The sequence below is a fragment of the Pleurodeles waltl genome, chromosome 2_1 (genome assembly GCF_031143425.1).
Source record: "Pleurodeles waltl isolate 20211129_DDA chromosome 2_1, aPleWal1.hap1.20221129, whole genome shotgun sequence".
In the NCBI taxonomy this organism is placed as follows: domain Eukaryota; kingdom Metazoa; phylum Chordata; class Amphibia; order Caudata; family Salamandridae; genus Pleurodeles; species Pleurodeles waltl.
In genome coordinates, this window is record NC_090438.1 from 303,892,829 (window position 1) to 303,913,267 (window position 20,439).

Consider the following 20,439-nt stretch of genomic DNA (forward strand, 5'->3'; position numbering starts at 1 on the left):
CTCAATGTTTTACCTTGAGATGAGCTCCTATGCGCTTAAGGGCTCCCCCCGAAGGCGGATTGGTAATTCTATCTGGGCCCCACTCGCACAGTGGCTTGATGATAGCTGAGTACGGGTTGCAGGCGATTTGCACTAGGTCTAATCTTGCACTTTACTCGCACTTTATCCTCTTTTTTCTACTTTGTAAGGATGGTTTTATCAAATCTAATTATTAATTGCTGTCTTTTATATATGGTTGAGATATTGCATATGTATGTAATTGTATTTATATGTCTTCTTTTTTGCGAAGGAATTCCACCATTGAAGGGGCATGCATCTTTGGCGGTCTATCAACACTAGATCTTGAAGTTGACCATGTGCCTGTGACCAGTGTTGCATAAGGCACTGTTGTAAGGGCCGCATGTTTAGTCTTGCGTGTGGAACAATTGCAATACATGATGCCATCATTCCTAAAAGTTTCATGACAAAGCTGACAGTATATATTTGATTTGGCTGTTTTTGTGTGATTATATTTTGGAAAGCTTATATCCTTTGTGTATTTGGATATGCTAGAGCTTGCTGAGTATTTAGTATTGCACCAAGATACTGTTGTATTTGTGCTGGTTGCAGGTGTGATTTTTTGTAATTTATTTAGAACCCTAGTGTGTGCAAGGTTTGTATTACATAATGCGTATGATTTTGGCATTGTGTATGACTGTTTGATTTTATTAGCCAATCGTCTAGATATAGAAAGACATGTATATGTTATCTTCTTAGGTAGGCTGCGACTACTGCTAAGCACTTTGTGAATACCCTTGGAGCTGTTGTTATTCCAAAGGGCCACACTTTGAACTGGTAGTGCTTTCCTTGAATGACAAACCTGAGATATTTTCTGTGTGCAGGATGGACGGGTATATGGAAATACGCATCTTTGAGGTCTAATGCTGTTTCAAAATCTTGTTTTTGTAGTAGTGGGATGACATCCTGTAAAGTTACCAGGTGAAAATGTTCTGACAGGATGTAAAGTTTGAGGGTCCTGAGGTCTAATATTGGCATGAGGGTGCCATCTTTTTGGGGAATTAGAAAATAGTAAACTCCTGTCCTCATTTGAGATTGCGGCACCAATTCTATTGCCTGTTTGAGTAGTAGAGATTAGACCTCTTCTTGAAACAGACTGATGTGTTCTGTGGATAGTTTGTGTGACCTTGGTGGGATATTTGGAGGAGTGTGTATCAATTATAGGCAATAGCCATTGCGTATAATTGATAGCACCCAATTGTCTGTGGTAATATTTTGCCAATTTGTGTGGAACTGTTGGAGTCTTCCCCCCATAGGAGAGCTGTGGAGCAGAAGGGAGTGAGAGAAGTCACTGTTTTGGGTGCTGTTGAGGTTGCCTAGGAGCCTGAAATTTCCCTCTATTTATGGGGTACTGCCATCTATATGTGCCCCTAAAACCACCCCGTTGGTATTGCGGTTGGTAGGCTGGCTTTGCTAGTGATGTGAATGCCTCAGCTGTCTGTGGTCGGAACCCACCTCGAAACTGAGGTTTTCGAAAGGACCCCCTGTATGGTGCTGAGTAGAGTGTGCCCATTGCTTTTGCTGTTTCAGAATCCTTTCTTAATTTTTCTATGGTTGTGTCAACTTCTGGAACAAAAAGATTTTTTTTATCGAACAGCATATTTAAACACCGTCTGCGGTATTTCTGGTTTGAATCCAGAAGATCTGAGCCATGCATGCCTGCGTATTATTGACACTTCTAGCAGCAGTATCTGCTGCATCTAGGGCAGATTGTATTTGATTGTTAGTAATGGCTTGTCCTTCTTCCATTACTTGTTGTGCCTTTTCTTGATGTTCTTTGGGGAGATGCTGGATTATATCTTGCATCTCGTCCCAATGGGCTATGTCATAGCAAGCTAACAGTGCTTGTGAGTTGGCTATCCTCCACTGATTTGCTGCCTGGGATGCAACTCTTTTCCCTGCAGAACCAAATTTCCTGCTCTCCTTATCAGGTGGGGGCGCATCTCCTGATGACTGACTGTTTGCTCTTTTCCTTGCAGCGCTAACTACCACAGAATCTGGAGGTACCTGATGGGTGATGTAATCAGGGTTGGAGGGTGCAGGTTTATATTTTTTTCTCTAACATGGGTGTTATTATATGTGCCTTAACAGGTTCACTAAATATCTGATCTTCGTGTTTTACCATGCCTGGGAGCATGGGAAGGTATTGAAATTTAGAGTGTGTTGATGATAGGGTGTTAAATACGAAATCCTCTTCTAGGGGTTCTGTATGCATGGTGACACCATGATATGCTGCAGCCCTAGCTATAACTTGATTGTAGACAGTGCTATCCTCCGGTGGTGATGGTTTAGAGGGATAGCTGTCTAGATCACTAATAGGAATGGGATTCGGATCATAAAGGTCCCATGGATCCACATTGTCTTGTTGTGAGTCTTAAGAGTGAGTGGGTGACTGCACTGGTGTAGGGCTAGTAGGAGGAGAGGCAGGTAGGTGTGGAGAGTGAGGAGGAGAATGAGGAGGAGAAGATTGAGGAGGTGGTGGTTTCCCCTTCTGCTTTGGCACTTTTGCTGGAGGCTAAATAGTGTCCAATTCCTCCTGAAAGGCTAACTTTCTTTTTGTTTTCAGGAGGTGCTGTTTGAATTCTGCATGTTTCCTTATGGATGTGGATCCTGGACTTCCTTTCATCCATAACTTCAAGTATTGGTTGTACTTCAGACTCTTCTTCAGAGGTTTTGTGGCTTTCTTTAAGTCTTTTTGAAAGTCCATCTTTCTCTGTATGAGCTGGCCTTTTCGGCTCCAAAGCATATTTTTTCGGGATCGAAAAAGATGATGCTGACAAAGGTTTCGGCTCTGAAAGTGATTTTCTAATTTTCGACTCTGAAAAATGGTGTTTACTGGAGTCGGACATGGAGTTTTTTGTTGCCTCCGATGTTTTTGGAAGAGTGGCCTTTTTCGGTGCCGAACTGGTAAGTTGGTCACCATTAGTCTTTTTTCAGGCCGAGCCATGGCCTTCCGGCAGTGGCGTATCCAAGGCCTTGTGTTTTTGCTTTTGTGAGGGTACAGGGGCAGGCATACTCACATGTTGTCCTGCAGTGACCGGTCTGTCTTCTTCTGATTCCTCATCGGATTCGGAATCTCGAACTGAGACCGCTGTTTGCTTCAGTTCTTCTTCCTCTACGTTGAGATGTTCACTGCTTCTCTATGCCATTTCGAGTCTTTGTGCCCTCCTGTCTCGAAGAGTCTTTTTCGATCAGAAGGATCGACAAGCCTCACAATTTTCTTCCCGATGATCAGCGGAAAGGCAAAGGTTGCAAACCAGATGCTGGTCTGTGTATGGGTATTTCGCATGGTACAGAGGACAGAATCGGAATGGAGTCCGATCCATGAGGCTTCCACGCGGTCAGCCCGAATAGGCCCGAGTTGGGCACTCGCGCCCCGGTGGGCGAACAATCTTGTTTTTCCCGACGGTACTGCTGTGTCGATGGAAGATATAAACCCGATCGAGACCATACCGACGAAAAGAGAGTTTTATGGAGTTTTCCGAATTGAACTCTCGGAGCGAGAGGAAACACGTCCGAACCCGACGGGGGAAAGAAAACAATCTAACAATGGAGTCGATGCCCATGCGCAATGGAACCGAAGAGGAGGAATCACTCGATCCCGTGACTTGAAAACACTTCTTCGAAGAAAAACAACTTCTAACACTCCGAGCCCAACACTAGATGGCAGGATAATGCACAGCATGTGCCTCTGCAGCTACACATGCCATTGAACATATATATACAAATATATACATATACATATATATGAAGTGCAGGTTGTCACACCTAAAGTTTCTGGTTGACTTATTTAAAAAAAAAATCTTGCAAAGCAATTAAGTGAACAGTCATGGGGCATCTTGTATATGAGGAAAACCATTATAAAGGCCACTCTTCATCTTCCTGAGAAACAGTGGAGGCATTTGAGGGCCAGCGTGATGTGGTCATGTCATTTGAGATCAAAGCGCAAGTTAGATAATTTTGAGAAGCAAAATCAGGAATTTTGATGATAGAATTTGAAATGACCACAGTGCACATTCGAGCAAATATTTGGCATCAGAGAATCTTTGGCAGAGCCAATTTTAGTGGATGTGCATGGAAAATGCTTCTTAGAAGATCATATTTATCTGGGTAAAAAATAGATCACTATCTAAGAGTACATCCAAATGGCTTTATTAACATGGATTGGAATGGTGCCTAGTTCCAGAGGTCAACACAGAGGAAAGGTGTCAGGATTGGCATGGCCTGGGAGCAGGATTTTACCATTCAGGCAGAGGCAATTATTCTGAATATGGTGAGCCTGAGAAAGGTAGTGAGACACATTCAGACTTTATATGTAGTTACCTTTAAGCTTCACGTGGAACTGTGTGTCATTGATATTCATGTTGGTGATAAAGTACATCCCTGTGGTATTCCACATTGGAGGTTAACTGTTCTGATTAGGAATTGTGCTAAATTGACTTACTGAGTATAATTTTACAGGAAGAAAGTGAGCCATGACAATGGTGGTACATTGTTTCAGTCTGATGCATAAAGTCTTTCAAATAGCACTTGATGGTAAATGATATCAGAGGCAGCCAAAAGGGCTGGGACAGTACACATTGGTAGCCCTGCTGTTCCAACCTGAGGAACTCCCCAAGGAAAGATAGTAATTAGCAAGATTATTGGGGGTCGCTAGTGGATGTCTTTATGTTGGGTATGATCAATAGAGGTGTACTGATGGGGCTGGTTATTATTAGTGCACGTCTTGTGAGACATGGGTTGAGGAGAGGACTGCAGCATTACCAATATTTCAAGGAAGAAAGGATTTTTTGAAGGGGATCAAGATCTTTCTAAATTAAAGACTCATTCAAAGTGTACGAGAACACTTGCAAAAGAAGGTGTAGGATGAGGTGTAGAAGGACTCCATGGCCCTTGAGTTTTTGACAGTAATGCAAGTCCTTAAAGTCTCAATGTGATTGATAATGAATGACAGAAGAATCCCAGAGAGCTCTAACGAGGAAACTAAAATGCTGGCAAAGAAACCAGAAGACAGTATCTCCTTGTGGATGTGGAACAGTTTTTACATATGAGTTATGTCAATGATAAGCATAATAATGAGTTTGAATACAAGTGGATCAGATGGAGTAATTGCACTTTAACTGAGAAGGTTTTAGAGAATTGACAAAACTTTGAAATCGTTCTGGAAATGCGTGGGTGAGGTGGGAATTTTATCAACCTATTTTGTCATTGTATCCCAGTGCTCAAGCCAAGATATTATTAAGTGTTAAGTTTCTGAAAACTGAGGTTAAAGTATGGACTAGCAATAGGCAAAGAATATCTTACAAAGAATGACCAACTGGGTCATTTCGTATTGTTACATTTTGCAGACTGGTACAAAAGAGACATGATCATTAGCCTTTTTGCTATTGGAGTTGGTGACAGAAGCTTTGATATCTTCATTTTGATGTACCCCACATATTTAGGATATTTAATAGGAAGGTAGAGAAGTAAAATTATTGCTGTACCTGGTGGATGTGGTTGACCCTATTTCTGATCCACAGACCACTGGCTTTCCTTTCAATGGGCCAATCTGTAAAGATGTCAGAGTAGAGCTCAAATGCCGGCTGACATCATCTAACAAAGTAACATTCTCGAATACCTACTGTTGGTTATTGTAAGAGATACTGGACTGGGCAAAGAGAAACTTTTTTATCTACCCTAGATGCCCCCTTTAACAAATGTGTATCCTAGTAACAGAGAAATCACAGTCTACCTAATTAAAGAATTTAATTTAAAACAAACTAACCTCCTTCTTTATTAGCAAATGGTTTGAGCTAGCACTTGAAGCCTGGAAATTAAAGTTGGCTAGTAAAGTTAGTAAGAGCTGTCACAAAAACAATAACTGCAAACTAGAATACGGTCAATGAGGAAGTTAAATACCAATGATTGTGCTGTGAAAGGCATCATTTGATTATGTGGGGAAAAAATCATTCAATTCAAATCAAAAGTTATTACCTTAATTTTGTTCTCTTCAAGCAAATACAGGGCCATGGACTTTGCAAGAGCTTCGAAGAAAAACCATGAATACTGGAATAAAAAAAGAATGTGTTATTTACAACTGCATGCTGAATCCAGAAGCTACCAAATGAAAAACTCTACCATGCAACACCAGTGGGAATACTATACTGAATAACAACATGTTACAAAATACTCTATGTTCAACATGTTAAGGCAGTCCTTTCATGGTTTATTTCACTGCCAGCATTGTACATCTGACTTCAATAAAGTATTCTTTAACTAAAAACCTCACATTAAATACAATAATAAACAATTTAAACACTTTATAATTAAACAACTTTTACAATCTTCTGACTAATTCTCCAAAATCCAATCCTTTGTAATCTCTGGGCTCAATGTTTGTACAGCAATGTCACTCAATTTCTAAGTATCTTCCAGTTGACATGTATGTTACCCCTGGTCTTGGGTCCTTAAGGTGCTTCTTGAAAACATGCCCGTTCAAATCTGCCTTCCCAGTCACGTGGGTACAGAAGAGCAAACTTTGACATACTGGTCAGAAAAGTTTATCACAGACTTCTCTATTCGCTTTCATTCCAATTACTCACCATCTTCTTTTTTTCAGCCTTATATAAAGTTCCTCACACCCTAAATGCTTTGTTGTACAACATCTGTCACCATGGCTTGATTAAGTATAACAATTTGGGTGTGTGGAGAGTAGATAAATGTGGTACCAAAGTTGCAAAAAATATCACAAATATATAAAAACATTAACCATCAAACGTTTTCTAAAACCGCAACATTGAGTCATCTTGTCTTTTCTAAAAATTAGAGCTTTCCGAAGGAAAGCTTGTCCTTCCAAATAAGAATGCGTACTCAGCACAACATAGCATTCCTCTCTGCAAATGTAATATAGACAGAATGAGAGGCAGGGTCTGGGACTGCTATTATGGCAACCACTTGCTTGAATGATGATGCATTCATCATGGTTTAATAAATTCTTAAGATTTTCTTAGGAAAAAATACTATCTCAATGTTGTAGTAAGCCATAAAAGAAAGTCTGAAGAATAACTTAGGCCCCCAGATAACTTTGTGAACAAGGCTCTGAGGATCCTATGTCTGGTTGTCATTCTCCCTCATCCAATATTAATTTCTTCATCTTCCTATCCACATGCACTAAAATCATTAAAAATTGAATGCACCATGAACTTCAACATTTGGTTATTTACGTTAGCTTGCACACTCACCTTTCTTTCCTCATATAAAATACTAATCAAAAATATAATAAACATTTAAGTGAGTATTACATGGGACATAGATGGTAAAGAGGATATCTGTTACGTGCTGTAACTTCGGGCACGTTAAGGCAGAATTATGTGACTGTTTTTGTAAAACATATCTTACCTTAAGTAGTTTATTTATAGCTAAGAAATCCGCAGATTGCTTTAATACTGTGGTCATTGCAATGGCCAAAATTTCATGTGTAGTTTGAGACTGTGTGGAGCATTGTTTCTCCAGCCTAAAGACATACTAAGAAACAAAACAGACACAAAATGTCAGATAGATAGTACAAATTCATATGCAACAGAGGAAACAACAATAACTGCTTACTTTGCATGTTTTTAAGTTATATATTGTAGTATGGCAATGTGTCTTTTGTTTTTGCTCCTGTCCTGAGAACCCTTTATGTACTCAGGACCATATGTACTAATTACTCATCTAAAAAATCCTGTTGCAATTTGCAACTACAATTGTTGTGAGTACATTGGAATTTTACAAATTGACCTACACTAATAGAATGGCTCGTAAAATTCTAAATCAGATTTGGTCATATTACGGCATACATTTTCAATATTCATTAGGGAATTTGCCAGATGTCAACTTACTCTGATTGGCTACAGTCACTGGGAAGATGGCCTGCAAGGGCCAGCAGATCACCCTGTTTGTGATTGTGTTTCAGAAAAGTACTTTATTTTAAATCAGCTTGTTTTCCTAAATGGAAATTGGGCTGTTTTAAAATACAAAACATACTTTTTTTTAATAGTTCCACTGACACAGAAAGTGTTAATATTGGATTAACCTATGTCAATGCACACAGAAACACAAATCCATATACACAAACAAATTTGCATCACCATTATTAGATTAGACCATTGTGAACTCTCCTTTAACCCCAGCATGAAGGTGCATGGTCAGGCGGTTGCTGAGGATAAGGCCTGAGGATGCTTACTGACAGGTCACAGGTGGGGTAACACTAAGCCAACAGACAAATGGACAAACAGGAAAGTTATATTCCACAGATAGGTGCAGCAACACCACAATGGTACATACAGGAGACTGGCCAAAGTAAAACACACATTGCCAGATGGGTATGTGCATTCCCAAAAAACCATAAAGTTAGATGCCACATGTAGTTAGGTACACACATCCAATTAGAACAAAGCATACACAGTACACACAGCAGCCAGGTGCCCCTCAGGCTGGACATTTGGACACACACTTGCTGGCCCACATTGTGTCCATGCAAGGTTGAAGCCCACCTGCATTAGTAATCTGTAATTATATCTATGACTGCATGACAACTATTTGCATTTTTAACCAGGAAAGGAATGTTTTTATTGATTTATGGTACTCAGGGAAGTGTTTAAAAAACTACTGCAAACTGATGTACATTGAAAGACAGTCCTCAGACCCCAGTTCTGTAACTGCTCTCCTGGCCGTAATGTTTAATTAAACAAACGGTTCCTGTTTTGCAAGACACCTCCCATTCAAGCAACATTTTAGCAAGCCAGATAGGAGCTGATTGGTTCCTGGGACCCAACTGCAACAGAAGAAAGGGGACCCCCCCCAGACAAATTATCATTTGCACTACAAGAAAGGTAAGAACATGCCGCAAGTGTTTAAAACATCTGCTGAATCCGCGGGCAAAGGTCCGTTCTGAAGCCGCTGTCAGAAGTGTAACAGACTACATCAGAACCTTAGCCCTAGCATTTGGTGTGTGGCAAACTAGGAAAAAGCATAAACTGCATAACTCGCGGGAAATCCCATTTTGTTGATCATCAGGAAAGGTAAATATTGTTTATTTTTTTGGTTTGTTAATTTGGGTTGCTGATTGCTTGGACCACCGGATGTGACCCAGATGTTACGTATACACCCTGGGTGTGACATAGGGTCAAAAGCAACTGTTGTAAGAAATGCCTTTTGCTGAGTCCGCTGGCTGTGACACATATGGTACGCATAGGCTCTAGGTGTGATATAGGGCCCACATTTCAATCTTACTAGGCTAGAGATATTTTCTCAGTGCTACCTGTTTCTTAACACTGTTAGTATTTGAAAGAAGTGAGGAGTCTGTTCACTTGGACTGCTGGGCGTGACACAGATGTTTTTCAGGACCCCTGGGTGTGACATAGGATGTAATTTGGAAATTAGGGAAGTAGAACGATTGGTATCCAGGAGAATAGGCATAGCTTGTGTCTGGCCAAGAAGGGCCTATAGTTGTTGAAATTATCCCTTTCTTCCTCTGCATAAAATGTTGCTATCCTTACCCCAGAGGTGATAACAACAAGGGTATCAGGCTCACTTAGTCCTGAGCACAACGCAGAGCTCCCCCTGGTAACAGGATAACATGACCTATGAGGGGGCTAAGGTATTTCTGACAGGTTGTTCCCTGTATTTTTTGTGCCATGTCAGCTTTTTTGTGCCAGTTGAAAGGGTGTTGTTTTGATATTGTCATTAAACTTTTAACTAGGCATCATTGATATATTAGTTGCAGATCTCTCATAAATTCTAATAGTAATGTAAAAGCAGTGCTCAACAACACTACAACACATCTATTGCCAAATGTGTTATGTTTTTTACCAGAAACAATTCTGCCAAGATCAAGGTATACAAAAAGTAGTGGAGCACTCTTATTCATTCTTCTATATAGTCAATACATTGTAATCATAGAACGTATATCAATATACCAAGTGGTGATCACTGGTATGTAGAATACAAGTGATGGTAAGAAAGAGTCCACAAAATTGAACTAAATAAACATCCTTTACTAAACACCTCAATGAGCAAAAAATACAATTTACAGAGTCTTTTTAATAATATCAGCAAAAGCTCAAATGTGTCAACGATCTTGGTCGAACAGAGAATTTAGTCTAACAACATCAACAAATATCTGTAAATAATGTTAAGCTCATTAGAACTAGTATTCCCTGTGTATATAGTTACCACTACCTGAAGAGAGCTGGTAATCCCAGTGTGCATATTTTCCCATTAACAGAATAAAACTTTAAAATCCTCTAAAAACAGAGAAGTTATAACGCATACAACTCAATTTCCCTTAAAAACACAAAAGCTAAAAAAAATAACTATCCCCTAAAAGACTATCCAAATTCATCATGGAATCTTCCCTAAAGCATATGCAAAATACATTCCCCACACAGGCTAAAAAGCTTGACAAGTTTTGCCATAACTGGCATGCACACACTATGGCACATGCGTTCCCCTGTCTGAAAGAGGAAACCTTTGTCACCAACATAATTGAATGTATGAGAACACACATAAAAACAAAATACACAGGGCAAAAGAAGGCAAAAATAAAAGCACTACTAGAATTATGGGCCATCTTTGAGGAGGCCCAGGCCAATAACAGTAACCCGCAATCAGCAAATAAGGCGCTCGCACCTCCTCCACCATATGCGGGAATGGAGGTGCTCTCCCTGATTCCTGCTATTCTCGCATTAGAATACAGCAATGCACCAACGAGGGAGCCCCCGGGGCCCCTTCCGAACAACAGGCTGTTAGGTCTAGGCATGGCAGGCTAACATGCTGATAGGCCTGGGCACTCCCTGCACCACCCCAATCCAGCAATAGAGATCCCCAAAGTTCGACCCACCACCCATCGCATTCATCCCACTAAACCTCAGCGGCACAGAGAACACGCACTGTGGCTAGTGCTGGGGAAACCACCGGAGTGACAGGGAGATTCATAGCAGTTCTAGATAGTGAGACAAGTAGCGAGGGTAAGGAAGGGGTTCCTAGTCTTCTGGGACCCCGCAACAAGGGTAGGTAGCACGGGCCCGAGAGCAAGACAATTATAGGTTGACCCAAAGGGAGATAATCGTGAGAAACAAAGGGGAATTTTTAACACATCCACTACGCGACTTGCTGGCAGGTTGGACTAAGGAGGGGAACCAATTTGACCAGTCCTTGCCTAGGGTAGGGTTTGTTTGTGTCAGAGGACATGGCTATGGCAAAGGACTGCATCAGATACAGGAAGGGAAATCCCGACTGGAATTTCCCCTTCATGCAGCAGTGCCTCATAAGGTTAGAAAGAAAGCAAGCTATGGCAAGAAGGGAAAATAGAGAGAGAGCAAGAAACAGTTAGGACGGGACGAGGACATTAGTGCAAAGTCCCTGATTTCGGATTGACCAGTCCCGGTCAGAACAGCTTTGGCCATAATGGAGCAGAAGGCACCACCACCAATTATAGTACCGCTGCAGTGGTTCAGGAAGAATAAAGCACGTAGTTGCAGAAGTCAAGTAAGTAGTACGGGGGACCCCAAAGCCAGGACTGCGACACACTCCCCTTTCCGCTCCCAGAACCAGATAAGCCACAGGGCCAAAATGGGTCATGTCTGTGTCCAGGGGATGACATCAACCCATCCACTCTCACATGTCCTGTACTGTGAGTGACTCGTCAATCTAATGAGGAACCTACCTTGACAGTGCTGGTAAATAACACACCCTAACGCTTTCTAATAGACACAGGGCAACAGAATCATGTTGAAAAGAAGGAATCCTGGCCCTATCTAAAGACTCCATGGATGCACTGGGGTTCTTGGGCACAGTTATGGGGTCCCCTTCACAAAACTCCTGGAGTTGGATGTGGGAGGTAGCTGCGTGAAGGGACTTCTGCTATATCACCCCTCATCTGTGACTATTCTCCTAGGAAGAGAATTGATGGGCAAGCTAAACATGGTCCTTCAATTCTCAGAAGATGGGCAATGACCTGCTCAACCCTGGGGTTACCCCATCAAGACTCATGTCTTTAACCCGCCCACAGTGTGCAGACCGGCAGGTAAGAGCGGCACTGACTGACCTGATGGCTTTCACCAACACAGTCCTCACAATCATCGCCAACACACCAGAACTGCTGGGTTGTAGGCTGCAGCTGCCCTGCGAATTTTTGTTCCACTGGGAAGGTCACCATGATGTGAAACCCCAAGAGGAATTGGTGCTTTGCTTGGAGGCCACTGAGGTGTAGTCCAAATACAGGGTCCTGTTTGCCCGCGACTAAGCAGATGCAATGTGGGCATGAATCATCTTCGTCGCACCCGGTTTCAGTGTACAAGACATGACTGATGATCAGCTTATCAGTTAGTGTCCAGGAGCCCCAGAGATTGTCTTTGTGGATTTGGTTAAGGTTAGGGTGGACCTGCGGAACGGGGCTCTGTTGCCCATGGCAGTATTGACAAAAAGGCAGGTACAAGACTCTTCAGCAGTACCACTACAGTTATGGGCAACAACTGTAGCCCCCTGTTCCATTCCTTAGTTCCCTTGTAACAGTTCTTAAAATGAGAAACGGGAAGAAGCCTAAAGGTGACCCCTTGCCTTTTGCAAATGGGTTACTACTGCAATATGGGAGGGAGTCTTTAACTGGTGGTTTGTAACTGCAATCGCTATTGCAAACCATTGATACATGGATACCAATTTGATATTTAGAAGGGAGGTGCAAAACACTTCCCTCCCAAATATTAAACCAGTATTCATTGGTAATCCTTTTTTGATGTTAGTGAGACTTTAATGACTGCTTACAGTAGGATTCTTACATAGTAAAACAAAACTGGTTTGCGATAGCAAATTCTTCTATTTTGTGATTCATTGTGACCACAAAATAGGTTAGTGCATCTGGCCTCCAGTCCTTTAAACATGAACAATTGAGTGTGACATGTGTGGTGCAATTTGGTGCATGCAAGAAGAAGTTGCTTTCTCAGAATGAATAGCCCTTAGTACACCATTGTTTGTGGTTCTTTTAAATGAGTTTAAACATTTTCTAAACACCATTTGTGAGTTATCTCAATTTTAGAAATGCACTTTTAAACGTCCTGTCCTTACCCCCTCCCCAATAAATAGAAACACTTTTTATTCAGAACAACACAATTTCTACAGACAGATTTTGGGGCCACTAAAGAATGACCAGTATTTATATGTGAACCCAGAGATTAGATTACTGGTCCACTGCTAGTGGGAAAAGCAGTGCTATGACATCTGGCCACTGAAAATTGAGGAAATTATGCAAATCACACAAGACCTATCTTTCCAAGATAGAACTACAGCTACAAACCAAGCTAACAGTGCCAGTACCAGGAGGCCACAGTAATTCCCACCACATTATAATATAACAAAACAGGATATAAAACAGCATGGCATTACGCATGATAATATAATACAACATAACGTAAAAAACACATACTATAACGTAGCATGACGGAGGGTCGGGCCGCCCACTGGGCAATCTGGCAGTCTGACAGGTCATTGAGTGGGCCTGTTTTGGGGTGAGGTAGGCTTGTTTTGTGGTAAGATGGGCTTGTTGTGGGTTTAAATTGTGTCTGTGTGTGTGCTGGCGTTCTAAATATCTTTAATAAAGACTAGGAGGGAGTAGCAAGCAGCACTATGAAGGTTGTGGATACTGTTACAGCATGCAGCGTGGAGGGACCATACAACTTTGTGGGTAAAAGACCAAGGATGTGTCAATGTTTTTATAGGGAACAAATAAAGCGAATCTCACTGCCTCATTTTTCTAATATTTTTCTAACACAGCTGCCGCCATCGGGGAATAGCCAGGCAGCATGCCTTAAAAAATGTTGAGAGTTTCTCGATTTACACATGAGGGCCACTTCTTTTACGACCCAGTCCGAACCTGGCAGAGCATAACATAACATAGCATAACATAACATAACATATCATAACATAACATAACATAACATAACATAACATAACATAACATAACATAACATGACAACACAGCATTAAATAATATGATATCAATTGTTTACTAGCCAAAGTAAGGTTGGAGGCATTCAGGGTGACATAAAAGCATAATAGCATTCCCAAGACCTCTTTGTATTACCAGGAAGTACTGGGCCTTGAAAAAAGCACAGTGTCTCGGGCAGAGGGGTAATGCATGGTGTGTAGATGGATATTCGAGTCGAAATTTACATTTTTCTTTGCACCGTAAAGGCCAAATCTATAAAAAATAAAAGGACAGGAGTGTAGACTTTATCGGTGCTCCACTTAAATTTTCCTTTTACCAAGTAGTAATAGTAAATAGTAAAAGTATGACTCTCATTGTTTCGGGTGTATGTGGTTTTCCCTGCTACTACACCCGTTTGATCCTGCCCAATCCGTGGGGCTTAAAGTCGGAGAGCAGTGCATTTACACGATGACATTAGATGAATACCCCCGAGTGATAATTGTGCAGTACACCTAACCTTAATGAACGAACGCAAATGATGGTCCAACCCTTCTTCGTGGCATTTCGACACAATACGTAGAAGAACCCTAGAAAAAAAAGGACCAATAGTAATTTAGGCAATAAAATCAACGGCATACAGTTGGCTGAACAAGAAATGGTGTTATATGCACAAAACGTAAACTAGATGTATTTTCACTGTCAATGGCATATTTTCAAATATTTTAAAGGTTTGATTACATGACTTAAACATGACATGCAGAAAGTTTCCGAGAGCGAAAAACTAAGAATAGCTTATCAGAATATGTAGCCTGATGGGAGAACTCACCAATCAGTTGAAGTATGTGAATCAGTCAAGGTTTTCGTTTTCAATGGAGCAGGAGGCTTATGGTCAAACAGAGGGAATATCTTTTAAAATTCTATGCTCAACACCTTATATCGTGCTCTGCACTATCCATCAATAACAGAACAGGGGCAAGTTATCATAGGTACATTCTTATTTTTTGACACATACAGTTTTTATTCTCTGACAGACCTCAGGCAATATTGACATCTGAGAATTCCGAGATAATACGGATAGAGGTTTCAAAGTCAATAGGTATGGGCTTGATTTGCTAACGCATGGTGTTACCATCACTGCTGGATTTGCCAATGCTTGTTTTTTCCTGATGGATAGATTTTCCTCAAAAATATTCCTCAGCCTTTAGCTAGCACCTAGGATGTTGAACTGCCCCATCGTTGCTCCAATTTAGGAAAGCGTTGAAGACTCAGCTTTTTAAAGAACACTCAATCACAATGTGTTAATCACTCTCAGCCCAGCTTCATCTCCTGCTTGTCTTTGACCATGTCCAGTGCTGTGCTGCCTTTCGACTAAGTTTTCACTTTAGAAATACCATATATACCAGCTTCAAGACACAAACTGGATATGGAAAGCTTAACACAGCCACAAGTGGCATAAGAGCAGCACCAGAGTTAATGTTTTTCAATGACAATGGCACTGGCTGACAAAGAATGTGACACTCTCACTAGCACACATGGAGTGCTCGAGCCTCAATACTGATGCATGTTTCAAAATAGATAATTAGGGGTAGCAGCTTCTAGCCGTGGCTTGATCTTTTGTTTTCTTGGCACTGTTCTTACTATCCGTCAGGGGTCATGAATTAAGTACAGGAACAAAAGGTAAACAAATGTCTATAAGGAATGTCTACTTTCTACAGTTTAAACTTCCTGCCATTTCTATAGCCCTTCAGCAACGCATTCAAGACTAAGGGTGGAACAAAAGGTCAACCTTGTGATGTCATTGGCATGTCGAGTTCCATGATTTCCAAAATATTTTACCACAAGCACAAGGGCTTTCAGAAAACTCATAGACTTCACTGACAATCCTGCAATGATTTACATATTCTACAATGTTTCTCGTCCTACCTCACCAACCAACACTAACTCATTCAGATAGCAACTACCAGACTCCAGACTCTCTCCTTCACCTGCAGGGTACCCCCAGCCTCCATCCTATCACCTATAATTTTCAAACTTTACATGGAACCCTTAGGAGTCGTCCTTGCATACAGCAACATCACGATCCACCAGAATGCTGAGAGTATCTAGCTCTACCTCAAATTCTCCTGAACCAATGGCATACAGAGACTCAAAGCCTGCCTCAAACGCATCCAAACCTGGATGTCAAATAACTCTCTGATGCTAAAAACCACGAGGACTGAATTTCTCCTGTTTGCCAATAGCAAAAAATATTCTCTGTTTCAGTTAAGCCTCTTCAACTTAAGCCGGCTGGCTTCATTCCCTAATTGCCAGAATAGACCAAATCCATTGGAATCATCCTCGACTCAGGAATCTCCCTCTAAGAACACATTGTCAAGAAGACCAAAATAGCCTGTTTCCATCCTTTTCTCCTAGAAAAAGTAAACCATTTCTGCCATGAAAAGACTTCAGAAGAACAATTTAAACCTTGGTGCATTCTCACTTACATTAAGGTGCTCGCCTGAGCAACAACCTCCCAGAGACCCCTTCCCCTCCCCTGAAAGGCATCATTCATGCAAAAGTGGGGTTTAATAAGAAGCTGAATAAATCTGAACATATCAGCATCATGCTAAGGGATCAACACTAGCTACCACTGCAAAGCCGGATCATTTTCAAGATCTGCTATGTCACCTATAATGCCTTCTATACCAAGACCCCTATCTACCTAAATTACAAACAAACAACATCTAGAGATTAAGATCAGACCAGGAGCTCTAATATCAGCAGATTAGAAACTAAACAATGCAGAAAGGAGAAAACAAGGAGGCAAGTCTGCTTAGCCTATGTCTTCAGATGTGGAACAACATCCACTCCAAAATCAAAATAGTAGCATTAGAACAGCACCATATACAATTCAAGAAGAAACTGACAACTCACCTCTTTGAGGAACACTACCTCAGGCTGACTTCTAACCCTTTCTATTAGCTGTATCCGTTATATATGTCCCCTCCCACATGTAACACCAAGGGTGTTGGCCCCTGTATTTCATTCCATTGTTAGGCAGCTAAATCCATGCTTTAGAAATACCAAAACATACATACATTGCTGACTCTTTCTATAAATAAATGAGGCAAGCAGTTGTATTTGTTTAACTACCCACTCCAGCAACATGGTATCCACTGTATTCTTTTGTTGCAAAGTATCAAAGGGTAGTTAGTATCTGCTGATAAATGAGGGTTTCCAAAAAGAAACTCTCTTTTTCTAGCAAGGGGTCAATAATGACAGGTTTCGGTTCCATTGCCTAGAAACATATCAGGATAGTTTATGTGAACAGGGAAGTGTCTTTACTCCTCCCTGATGGACGTCAATTTCATGATATGTATGTAGAGTCAATGTAGAGACACTGTTCAGGAACAAAAGTAACAACTGGAAAACATTGGTGTACTGGGTTTAAAGGATCATATAGTCTATCCAGTGTCTTACTACATGGGGGCTCAAAACCATTATATATGGACCGTACTGAGCCTTCTTCTTCCTTATCAATTAAATTATAAATACTTGGAACATATATCATATATGCATCTGTGTCTGTCTATTGTTACTCCTGATTTAACACTGCAGCTTTCACAGCTACCCACATCATTTGGACGTCTCTATGCTTTTCAACAAATGTCTAAAACTAAGACATTCATACAGCACTAGATCGAACATTTTAAACTTGGTCTTACCCCTTTTTCCTCCGGTACAATTTGTTTGTTTATTTATTTAGAACTTTTTATGAGGCGTGTCACCATGCAGCCACTACAGAGTGCTGAAGGTAATGGTAGTGCATAAGAGGCCAACAAAATGCAAGGGGAAACAACCTACCTGATATTAATTTCCTTTGTAAACAATACTAATCAGGAGGATACATGTCTAAAGTTAAAAGGTTCACCCACTCCATTTATCTCTCAATGTTTTGTTGCTATAAATAGCCAGACAATACATAATCAAACACCCCACCTGCATATTTTAAGAAGCTAGGGGCCAGATGTAGTAAGCCTTTTGCGCCTCGCAAACGGCAAAAAACGCTATTTGCGAGGCGCAAAAGGTCTTACGCGATGCAGAGTCACATTTTGCGAGTCGGTACGGACTCGCAAAATGTGATTCCGACTCGCAAATAGGAAGGGGTGTTCGGTATTTTTTCTTTAAGGAAAACGGGCTGGAAAAAGAAAAAAAAAACTGTTTTATTTAAAAGCAGTCACAGACATGGTGGTCTGCTGTCTCCAGCAGGCCACCATCCCTGTGAGTGCCTAGACTCGCTATGGGGTCGCAAACTGCGACCCACCTCATAAATATTCATGAGGTGGGTCTTTGCGACCTCATAGCGAGTCGCAGAAGGTGTCTGAGACACCTTTCTGCATTTAATTTTGCGAGTTGCAAATTGCGAGTCGCTGGGACTCGCAATTTGCAACTCGCAAAATGAAACCTACCTACATCTGGCCGATGATCCGCTGGGTATATTGAGTTTACCCACAGCGGGTTGGATGAGGGCCTTGAACTTGATGTCTCCAGTTAACTCTTAGAGCGCATGGGGTAACTAAACCATCTCCTACTGTGCACAGACAAAGGTGGATTGCCGGTTTGTGGCAGGTTGGGCAGGTAGGCTGTCCACCAGCAGAGCGTTGAGCCTGGAAGCAGGCTGTGTGCCTCAGGTAGGGATTCTTGCTTCCAGGCTCAATGCTCTGCTGGTGGACTTAGTTTAAGGCAGTGTGGTAGCAGAGATGGCTTATGACCAGGACCTGCTATCAACTGCTGAATGTGGCATATGAAAAGAAAATCGGAGGAATTCATTGAAAGAGAAAGGTTAAATTGAAGTTATGATTGGTCTTGATTATAACATATGATGGATAAAAGCACAAGGAAATTCACTTAATAAAGCACAGATGAAGTACAGTAATGGTTAAAACTGACACTGAAAATACACTGAAATTTACAAGTTATGGGTAGTTACGTAATCCATATCACACAACAACCATGCAAACTGTAACTGGCACACCAAATGTGATGCTTATGAAATTACAAAAATAAAATCTATTAGTAACAATACATAAAAGTACAACATCAATACAAACCAAAACATTCTAAAAAAGTATCCATGAATTTAATGCAATCTTAAAATTTTTCTCAAGGTCCTGTGGCAGCCAAAATCATGTTCTGAATGGCTGGACGCCATGTGTGGTTGGCTACAGGGCCTGGCCCCCCTGGTGGAGGGTTGGTGGTCAAACCCAACAGGTGCCATTGGCTGACGCTGTAATGTTTTCATAGAAAGGGTGTAATTTTAATTAAGGTAGACCTACTGACTTTGCCAAAGTTGTCAGATCACCAAACTATAAATAACGGACCTATGGGCCACAGAGTACAATGTTTAACAAAAGTGATTGTCATTAATAAAATGTTAATAAAGTTATATATAAAAAGTCAACATGTCTTTCATTCTTTTATTACATTTTCAACCTACAAACTGCAGCCATAGCACCATCTACAAGGTGCCCCTACAATCCAGCTGAAGAGCATAGAGCTCCAACTATGAGTGCTTTAATAAATATGCTCCATGCATATTTGCTGTTTTCTTGTTGCTGGGGAGCTTGCTGGACTTCATGCAGCACCCCACAATATTAAATAAATGCTCGGTGGTTCCCCTGCCCTTTCTAATGTCACCACCATGTTCCAAGAAATGTATTTAAAAAGGTTTCACAGGGCATTTTGGGGCACACCTTGCGAGTTCTGCTGGCTTCCTGAAAGTGGCTCTATACACCACAGAGGAGCTGGCACCAGTGTGTATGCAAGAAGAGCCGTAGTAAGCCAGGTAATCAATCTGCACCCTCTCCCCCATAGTATGAAGGATTCACAGGAGTTGGTTGGTGTCCGGCTCAGAGCCTCGAGACCCCAAGGTACCCTGCAATACCCCCGGTGGGAAACAAAAGAAGAAACTGGCCCTCAGGGAGGTCAAAATGTTCCCCTAGTGCCTTGAACAGCATTAACTGTCAGTCGAGGTGACGGTTCCCTAAACAAGTAATACCTGCCTTCTCTGGGAGGGGGAGCTCAAGGGCATATGGAGGGACGTGTCTATTAAGACGGAGAAAAAGGAGGACAATCCTAGTACTGTTCTAGTCATAAAGTATCTTTTCTGGGATACTGTCAAGACAGTCTGTTTTCTTATCTTGTAGAATGGTGATTTTACTCTCTTCACTATTCATTTGCATGACTGCTCAACCGATTGAGTTCCCAATGAAAAAGGAAAAAAAAGAAAAATACGAAAACAGTAGTCAGTTAATGTATCTATTAAGTCATTTAACTATGGATTGCTCCTCATTACTTCTTTCCATTAATATATACAAACAAATGAATTTAGCTTAATTGTTGGCACATATAACTGGAATTGTATTTTTTTTTAATTGAGTAGAAGGTATGATAAATTA

General features: G+C 41.2%; 1 protein-coding gene across 2 annotated transcripts in view; it reads right to left on the minus strand.

Annotated features, from left to right (window-relative positions):
• DOCK11 (dedicator of cytokinesis 11) overlaps positions 1-20,439 on the minus strand; it is a 1,108,606-nt gene that overhangs the window by 554,740 nt on the left and 533,427 nt on the right. For both annotated transcript variants that reach the window (XM_069212535.1, XM_069212533.1), the window contains exons 25-27: positions 14,520-14,589; positions 7,438-7,563; positions 6,034-6,105 (exon numbers count right to left, since the gene is read on the minus strand). In XM_069212535.1, the coding sequence (XP_069068636.1) occupies positions 6,034-6,105; positions 7,438-7,563; positions 14,520-14,589 (268 nt within the window). The remainder of the gene's footprint in view (positions 1-6,033; positions 6,106-7,437; positions 7,564-14,519; positions 14,590-20,439) is intronic.